The sequence below is a fragment of the Stegastes partitus genome, unplaced genomic scaffold (assembly GCF_000690725.1).
Source record: "Stegastes partitus isolate 25-593 unplaced genomic scaffold, Stegastes_partitus-1.0.2 Scaffold652, whole genome shotgun sequence".
Classification (NCBI taxonomy): domain Eukaryota; kingdom Metazoa; phylum Chordata; class Actinopteri; family Pomacentridae; genus Stegastes; species Stegastes partitus.
Window position 1 is genome coordinate 26,385 of NW_007578383.1, and position 9,677 is coordinate 36,061.

Below are 9,677 nucleotides of genomic sequence, written 5' to 3' on the forward strand. Positions count from 1 at the left end.
AGGTTTTTGTCCATGTTAGTGTATTATTGCCTGCTGAAATTACTGGAAGCTTATGCCTGCATGAAAAGGAAATCAATATGAAAACTGATGGGAGGCGCCAGAGTATGATTCATTGTTAATAGGCTAAAGCATGCAAAATCAATTGGCCTTGCTAACTGGGAAGGCAGTGGCTGTGCCATCGCTCGGTGTTTTGTTGCTGTGAGGCAGGAAATGAATATAATTCACAGGTAAAAGAAAAATACATTGAGAGATGTGACCTTTGAGACATTAGCCTGTTGGCCCTCAGGAAACCCCATCAACAAGAACACAGAATGTGAACACCAGCCACCAGCTGTAACTAGTGACCGAGCTGACAGTGATAAATGGATCTCTGAGGCTTTTTCTGCTGCTCAATGCAAGCTACAATAACAGCCTGAGAGGAAAAACAACTGCAAACAGCTGTCAGAGAACTCTTTTGGTGGCCTAATGCAGATGGATCAATCCAGAGGAGAAGCAGACAACAAGGGGGGCAAAAACAGTACGACACAGGCGCACCGCCGGCAGCTTTCCTCGCACACAAATTCCATTTTCTCCCCATGAAATGACATTTGGAGTCGTGCAGAAATTGGACCCTGACAGGCTGGGGTGTGACACATTGATAGGCCAAGCAAAGGTGATGAGATCGTGGATGAGAGGAGAAACCTGGAGACATCGGAGGGAAGTTTGTCCACTCAGGAAAGAGAAAATGCTGTTTATCCTGTACAGATATTCAAACTTATCAGGGTCAAAACACCAGAGTAGGCTTGCATTTGGCTTTATACTGGGGTCTAAATGTAATTAAATGCTGACAAAGTGTGACATTTTGACCTAAAATATCGCCAAAAATAGGATTTTTCAGTATAATTTGCTCAATTCAACAAAATCTCAGCCTGACCTTTACTGCTTGAAAGGTACAAATAGAAAGCTCATTAACCTGCAGCTTTCTGCTTTGAATTCACTTAACTCTTCACAAGCTTCTGGATTTGAATGGAAATGTGACATTTACAGCCGATTCCGAGAAAATCACAACAGAATCTGTGCAATGTAAGTATGAAACCGTAATATTCAATTGCAAATAAATGAATGAGGCAGCAGATGGGAGCCACAGAAAAATTAATTTTCACCTTGAATACATGCAAGAAACATTGGCAGAAAAAAAAACAGCTGAGCATATTTTTGGTGTGGGAAGAGTGATGTGGGTCAGGATAAGAAACTGCCAGTTTACAACAGTGATGAGCCTCCAGATATAGCTATTTTATCACATTCACAACCTGCCTACTGTATCCTGAGATTCTCCTTCTGTACTTTCAGTCCAGTGTGTGTCAGCTGATGTGACGCTGACGTGATGCCACAGGGGCGCGTTGGACTTTGAAAGCATCTAATATTTAAGAAAAAAAAGCAGCAAAAACAACTCATCTGGTTGCCTTTCATGCAACATGTCTCGTTTATTTTTCAAAATCGTACATGTGACTCCTTTGTTTTGTCTGTTTCAGGTTGATTTTCTCAGCTAAGTCTCCCTGGAAGTTATTCTCTTACTGTCCGGCTGCCAAAGTTCATACAGTCCTCCAAGTCTCCTTCAGTTATTACTTGAGTGTGCTGGAGGCAATGAGCTTAACAAGCAACAGTGAGTCATGCCGTCAGTGGCACAAGGATTTTCTGGCCTGTTTTTTTTTCGCCTCTTGGGCTTCACACAAACTCTGCTAATTTAGTTTATTGTTGGTGTATGCAGCTCCAAACCAATACCTGTGCCTGCTTTTCTGAAATAAGTACTGTCAACTTCACTGTGGGTTCATATTATCTTCTTAACCAAAGCATTTTTTTGCTCCGGTCATATTTTTACTCACTGTGAGCTCATTTTTCTCAGCAATATAAAATCTTGTGAAACAACACAACCCTGACAAGAAGTAGAGAGAACTCCGAAATGTCTTGTGTGCAGTATGACAAAGTAAGGATGTCATAAACAATGACTAAAAAAAAAAAAAAGGATAAAAATTTGAAAAAAAAAAACCTTCTTTCAAGATGTGAAGTTTCCACAAGAGGTTATCAATACTGGGGGGGAAAAAATGCTGGCTCTAAATGCTAGAGATATTTTACTATTTAGATTTTTATTTTGTTTGTATGCTTATCTATTATTCACTTTGCACAGCCTACAGTTCAGCCAAAGACTTGCTGAATTCGTTGTCATAGACTTACGAGTTGCAGCTGAGTCAGTCATGAATTATCATTGGACCAAAAAGATCAGAATTTTTTGTTTGTTTGTGCAAACAGTTCCTTTTTTGGGAATTTTAATTCAATGAGAAATGTAGAATAAAGCACTTTGAAAGAAATATTATAGTTTTAAGCTTACATTTTGTTCATTTCTCTGTTGGAACAGCACATTTTTAGTTCAGTGACCTTCACAAAACTGGACTTCTGTTTTTATTTACAGGTTCTGGCTATTATAAATGGTGTTATTTTGTCATTTTTTAACAGATACCACACCTTTCGATCCCAGAAGGTTCAAAGCTAGAACCTCAAACAGAACATCAATGTTTAAACCGCAAAGCTCAACTATTATTATTACTACTACTGCTAATAATTATAATAATCATAATTGTTGTATTCTGTTGTACATACTATGATTATTATTATGGCAGCAGCAGTGATGATGACAGTAATAGTGATATTATTAGAAATTTTATATGGTACTTATAGTAATAGTATGATAGCGCCGATAAATAATGACATAATAGCACCGAGTGGCTCTCTAATTTAGCTGTATTGCACCAGTACTGCTGAACCACGGGAAATAAATTCCTCACTGCTTCCCAAGGACACTCTCTGGCTGCAGCACATCACTCTAACATTTTCACAGGGACTCTGTGAAATCTCTATGACGGCTTTAATTTGCTGTGTGGCCCCGGCAGTGGCTGTAGGGGCAGGTCCAATGCTGTATCAATTCCACACGCTAATGCGACTCACTTAACCAACAGGCTTCAATGCAGACCATCACACTGCCACACACACATCTGTGCTGCTGACAAACTATTTAGAACACTGTACTGCCTCCCCACCACCATCACCACCACCACCACCACCACCGGGGACCAAGGAGAAGCTCCAGCCGTCCTCAAAATAAAGCTCTCAAGTGGAATATTTGCTTCAGCAATAGAAGCAGAGAGAGAATGTATTGACAGAAGATTGTAAATGAAGGGGCCAACAAAAGCTTTTAGATCAAGATCATCTTAGGTGATCTTCAGCAATGCACTTCGTAGATTGATGTAGAATAGTGTGCAAAAGATTTTTAGATTCTTATCATCACAAACTCTCACCAGGTAGTAATCTGATTGTTCCCAGATTCATCGAGAACTAGAGAGAACTCTAAAATATATTCTGTACAGTATGACACAGTTACAACACCATAAATTATAAAAAGTCTCAAACTAAAAGGTTGGATTTCTTTGATTACTTGTTTTACAAAAAATGAAAAAACCTGGATTCAGTATGTACAGCACTTTTTCAAGTGTCCACAACATTGTAAAAAAGAACTGATGGCTACTTTATTATTTACATTTTAAATTTGTTTGTATATACCTGTTCCTTCTCTAGTCTGTGTAAACACTGCCTGCAGTTCATCCCAGTTAAACCAATGAGTCGCTGAATTTTTGTCGGGTGGCTATTAGTGACAGTAAAGTCGGTAATATTCGCTGCTGTACATTATTTCATGCAAAATACATGAAAAATGTACAGTTTGTAGAGTGAGTAAAGCTGTCAGATAACTAGCAGCAAGAAAGTAAAATACAAGCACCTCAAGCTGTATTTGATATACAAAATGCCTAAACATCTTAGACATATTAGCTGTTATAAAGCCCCAAGAAGTTTTCATGAATAAGGAATCCGCCTTTCATCTAGACTAGCACAAATTCTATGGTATGTAAATGTTTGACTCGGCTGTATTAAGTGGATGCTTGTACAGTATGTTGCGGTGAGATATTCTCCTGTCAACCTCGGCCAGAACTCTGTCTATTTGGTGTAACTTGGCCAGTTTATTCTCCCTCTTCCCCACTGTTCACCTGACACACATTTCCTCATTTCCATTTAACGCTATCACAGGTAGCCCCCTGGGCCTGAAAATTGCTGCCAACTACAAGCTTGTAAAAGCTCCACTCGTGGTGGCCGACTGGGACAGACTGTGCAGAGGAACTGGAAGAGCAAGAATGTTTCCCATGGGGCGACCATATTTTTACAGTGGTGTCTTGACAGAAAATAAAATGTATTCTGAAAGCAATTAAATTTTTTCATGATTTGCAGGAGCTCAGCTATACGGCTGACGGTTAAGATGAACTAGAAAGAGACAACAAGTTTGCATGATGGGATACAACATGTCAGTGACACAAGCGTGAAGTTGAATGAAGGTGTATTTGTTGACTTTTAATCAAATGTTAAACATTGATTATTGAAAGACAGCTGATTGCTGATCATTGCCTTTCAAAGTGCTGTTTACTTGTATGAGCACGATTTTTGCACTGTTAAAAATAATTTCAAATAATTTGTAAAAAAAACAAAAAAACAACTGTAGACATCTGGTAACAAAGGTACCAGGAAAAATACCTGAAAAAAATAAACAGTGGAAAGCTTCAATGTTGAAAAAAAAAAAAAAGTGTGAAAAAAATAGCTAAACCTACCATTTTACATCCATTGCATTTATTTCCAATTCATTTAATCCATTCTTTCCTTCAACTACCAGCATGTTTCTGCAACATTATCTCTTTAGCTGATACAAATGCAGCAAAATGGTGTCACTTCACAGTTAAACACTGCAAAAATAATGAATTACTTTTATACACTGTTTATTATTTTGGGCTTTTTTGATGTAAATTATCACTTTTTGTCAGTGGTTTCACAAATTATCTGTAATTTACTAAAACAGGGAGAATCCATAAAATAAGAAATTGCTGAAACAAACTACAGCTTTCGAAAAAAAAAAAAAGAAGCTATTTTTATTTTGAATGGGTAGGGATACTGGATTTGGAGGTTAATAGCAGTTTTTAGGCAAAAATCAGACAAAATCAGACCATCCCTCTACCCCAATCTACTCCCTAAGAGTTTAGGTGGCACTGTAATAACAATTGTCACTTCAGAGATACAGTGATCATAATTTGCATGAACACAAGCACAAAAGCAAACTCTTAGGAACAGTTCTGAGCTGTCAAGTGATTAAAACACTTTAAACAACACCTACTAGTCCAAAGAGAAATGTACCCATATACAATTATGACAAAAAGTATCACTGTAAATAGATGAATAAATGTTTCTTAGCTGAGTTTTGAGGTTCCCTCGGTGCCATCTGTCTAACTTGAGTTCAGTCATTTATCTGAGTTCTTTTTTATATTTCATAAGGTTTAGAAGGTCAGCATGAGAGATTTCAAGATTTCAAGTTCCCCCTCGCCTTTGCTGACCCTCCTCCACCCCATTCTCTCTGCATCAGCGGCCTCGCCACGCACAACAGATGGCTATCGCTGTTCTGCTCGCCCCAGTCAAGGCCGGGCCGGGTCCTCTTCTATCTCCCTGAGAGAGCAGCGAAGGACAGGAAGCTCAGGGCTGATGTTGAATTTCACACACCACGGCGTCGGGATTAGTGAGACCAGGAGGTGATGGACGGGCAGGTGGAGGCTGGCGCTGTCTGCTGATGCCTAACAAGCAGAGTGTGTGTCTACATGCTCCACAGTTGCTGTCCAGAGTCTCTGCTGTGATAAACTTTGACAGCAGGCACGGTAATGAACATTTTGAAACAACTTTTTGAACTTTTCCACTTGTCTGTTGTTTCCTTCAAGGTTGCGTCGTGGCTATATAGAGTTTGGAGTTGTTTGTCGTTGCTCATTAATGGACCAAAGATGTTGCAGTTGGACAGAAATTTGATGCACATGCAGGAAATATAATGTTTAAGTGCAGCCTTCTCTGGACATATAGAATAAGTCATCTCTTCTATAGATTTATTTTTCTTAATCCTGAATAAGAATAATCTGAATAATGAAGAAATCGGTCATGTAACCTCAAATCCAAATAATTTGAACATCATCAGATGAAAAGACCTGAGCTACTTAGACAAGAACCAAACAAACAGCTACACCAGAGAATCTGCCAGTCAGCAGTGGTGAGTTTCCACTTACTTGATCTGGACAAAATGAAGACTTAACAAGTGTGCATGAGAGATGTTGAAGAACCGTGATGAGAGGCTGAGTAAAAGGTCACATAGGCACATCTTTACCAGTAACAGACGTGACGCTGAGAAACTAGTCCATGCATTTATAACCTCTAGGCTGGACTATTGTAATCCTTTATTATCAGGATGTCCTAGTAGTTCTCTTAAAAACCTTCAGCTTATACAGAATGCTGCAGCCAGAGTTTTGACAGGAACCAATAAAAGAGATCATATTTCTCCAGTATTAGTAAAATCCTGCTTCTAACATATAAAAGTCTTAATGATCAGGCTCCATCGTATCTTAAAGACCTGATTGTTCCATATTATCCTAACAGAGCCCTTCGCTCTCAGACTGCAGGTCTACTGGTGGTTCCCAGAGTTTCTAGAAGCAGAATGGGAGGCAGAGCCTTCAGTTATCAGCTCCTGTCTTATGGAATCAGCTCCCAGTTTGGGTTCGGGAGGCGGACACCCTCTCTACCTTTAAGATCAGGTTAAAAACGTTCCTTTTTGATAAAGCTCTAGTTAGGGCTGCTCGGAGTCATCTGAGCTGTCCCTTAATGATGCTGCTATAGGTTTAGACTGCCGGGGGATTCCCATGATGCACTGGGCTTCTCTCCTCTCCTCTCCTCTTTATATATATGTGTATGTATATGTTTCTATAGTTGCCTATCACCATTACATATGACTAACTCTGTGACTCCCCCCGAGGTTCTCCTGCGCCTGCTCTCTCTGTGGATGTCTCTGGACCTGGAGCTCCTGAATTACAGCTGCTGGCCTCACCTTCTGTATCCTGCTGCCCCATCATGATGCCTCCTGTTACAAAAGGACAATAACTTCTAAGAACTTGTTTAACTGTAAACTAAATTGTATAATTCATCCCACTCTCACCCAACCGGTGGAGGCAGATGGCCGTCCCTCCTTGAGCCTGGTTCTGTCGGAGGCTTTTTTTCCCCTGTGGGGGTTTTCGGTTCCTTCCCACTGTTGCGGACTGCTGAAGCTTATAGGGAATCCAGATGTTTTGGATTGTTGGGTGTTTCTGTTTCTGCCTTTGTGAAGCGCTATATGACTGTTGTTGTAAATATGCGCTATACAAATAAAACTGAATTGAATTGAATTGAATTAGACGTGTTCTCTGGCCAAATGTGAAGCAATGTGTCCGATTTTGACAAACAAACTTTAGACTGGCAACACAATCAGTTGACAACCGTCTGACTACCAAAAACTGTCTGCAGGTTTGAAAGGCGTGTTGTCTTTACAAAATCAACAAAATTCCACTATTTATCAGTGAGAAAAATCTACTTGTGATAACAAAAGAAAATCATTAGAACTTAACCAAATCTAAATTTCATTAAAATCAATCAATCTCATTAAAAAAAATAATAAAATAAAGTAAAAATAAAAAATTTGCTCTAATCACATTCTGTGAAAAATGTAAAATTCTTTGCTACTCGCCGCAACGGTAAAGCTATGAGTGTCTCAGTTGTAACCAACAGTCACATTACAAAAATTCATGTTCGTTTTGATTGAACTGTAGTCTGTGTGAGATTGAAACAAATTAAAATGTGAACAGTTAAAAAGCTAGTAGTATATAGAGTCTCTATTTCATTTTCAAGTATTGGTAACACCTGTGGGAACTTGGAAAAATGATGTTGGTTCAAAATTTTTCACATTTGTGAAAAATATAATGACAGAAATTCAACTTGTTTTTTCTTTTTTAATGATGTATTGCACTGCACAGAAGATGTTCTCTCTACTTCCAGTCATAATTCCAGTCTTCTCCTGCACTTTTCTTCAGTATAATCTCGAATTCAGAGCTGATGATGGAGTATTTCAATATGCAATCACTACACTTTGTCCACTGCTGCACAAAAATGTGAAAGAATAAATACTGTGGAGCACTTTAATGCAGTGGTCATGTTTTGTAGAAGCCACCAGTTAATGTAAATTTACTGTTGATGCACCTTAACTTGGCCCAATATGGTGAATCTATTGGTGGCTGATAGATGATCTTCTGTCAAGCTCATCTGATAGAAGCTGTGTGTATTTTAAATGCAAATCTTGCCTTAAATCTGGCTTAAATTAAACGTCAATATTAGTAGAAGTGATCCATGCCCTGCCCTTCACCCGTCTCCTGGACAGCGGGGGAGGAAGACAGAGCCGAGTTAAACCTGCAGGTTTCAGAGGAGAGTTGAGGTTATCATCGGAGTTTCAGGCCAAACCTCAGCTGCAGGACGGTCAGAGGGGGGGGAGTCAGAGAAAGGAAACAGCGGCTGTATCAGCTCCTCCACATCACAGAGCGGCGGCTGTTTGCCAGACAGAGATCGGTTTTGGGCCGACAGACACATCCCTTAGCGGCGGCGTGCCGTACACGCCTCACAGAGCACATCGGCTTATACCTCATCTCAAATTCACTTTCGCTCCCAGTAGATTAAACTCACACTTCAGTTCATCTCACAACACCCCGCTTAGCAGGGACACGGAAATGATGGGCTTCTTACTTGCCCCGCATGCAAAGTATGTACAATGGCTCCATTTTTAAAAAACACATTAATACTGTTTTTTTCCACACTCTGCATGAATAACTGTTAGGCTAAATTGAATATTCCCAAGTGGGATAAAAAAAGTTGAAAAATCACAGTGCACCTGCTGCTTGGCTTTTTGGTGGCGATAGCTGAAATTTGAATTAATGTGAGGATTAAGTGCACTTGAGTTTTGCAGCCAGAGACAATATTAGCAATAATGCACAGGGCCAATGAAGCAGGATGAACAGGAAATGACTTGAGCAGAGCCTCGGGACTCTGGAACTAAAGAGCCAAACACGTGTTCAAGCAGAAACACTTACAGCAGGCTAGATACATGTATCTGACATTTACTACCACTTGTAGAAAGATATGTTCTCGTTCATTAATTAGTTTGACAACATCTGGCACGGGTAGATGATCAGGAACATTCTGTGGAAGTAAAATAGAACTAATGACTGTTGTGACAGTGCAGAGAGTCCTAAATCTGAATCCTGAAGAGAGAGAGTACAGCAGACGAACATGCTGCTTTCGCAATATTCTCCTAACTTTCATGCCAACTTTAAAGCTTAATTAATTGAATTAAACTGAAAAACAATGACAGAAAGTGACGGAGGTTACGGAGGAAGAGCAGGAATTGCCCACAGTACTGTTCAAAACCAACACAAATCTAAACGTTACTGTCATGTATCACTGTTTCAGATGTAATTTATGCAGCTGCCATGTTCTTTTGAAGTTGTTGTTAACTAATTTTTGCCCCCCAAAGGTCTTAAAGTGAACATATGTAGACCAGAGAGTATATTTCGAAAACCCTGCATACGACCCTGCACAAAAGTGAAATTAAGTTTTTGTTTTGCATGAGCAAAAAGTTCCAAAACTTCCAAATCAAAGTTTTTTTTTCCCACTCACAATTAGAAAATATAATAGGAAATAATTGTAGGTTGGGGCTGCAGGGTGGC

At 39.5% G+C, this 9,677-nt stretch overlaps 1 protein-coding gene across 1 annotated transcript in view; it reads right to left on the reverse strand.

Annotated features, from left to right (window-relative positions):
- LOC103363325 (double-stranded RNA-specific editase 1-like) overlaps window positions 1–9,677 on the reverse strand; it is a 34,405-nt gene that overhangs the window by 21,248 nt on the left and 3,480 nt on the right. Inside the window, exon 2 of the mRNA XM_008290039.1 lies at window positions 6,168–6,172. Within this exon, the coding sequence (XP_008288261.1) occupies window positions 6,168–6,172 (5 nt within the window). The remainder of the gene's footprint in view (window positions 1–6,167; window positions 6,173–9,677) is intronic.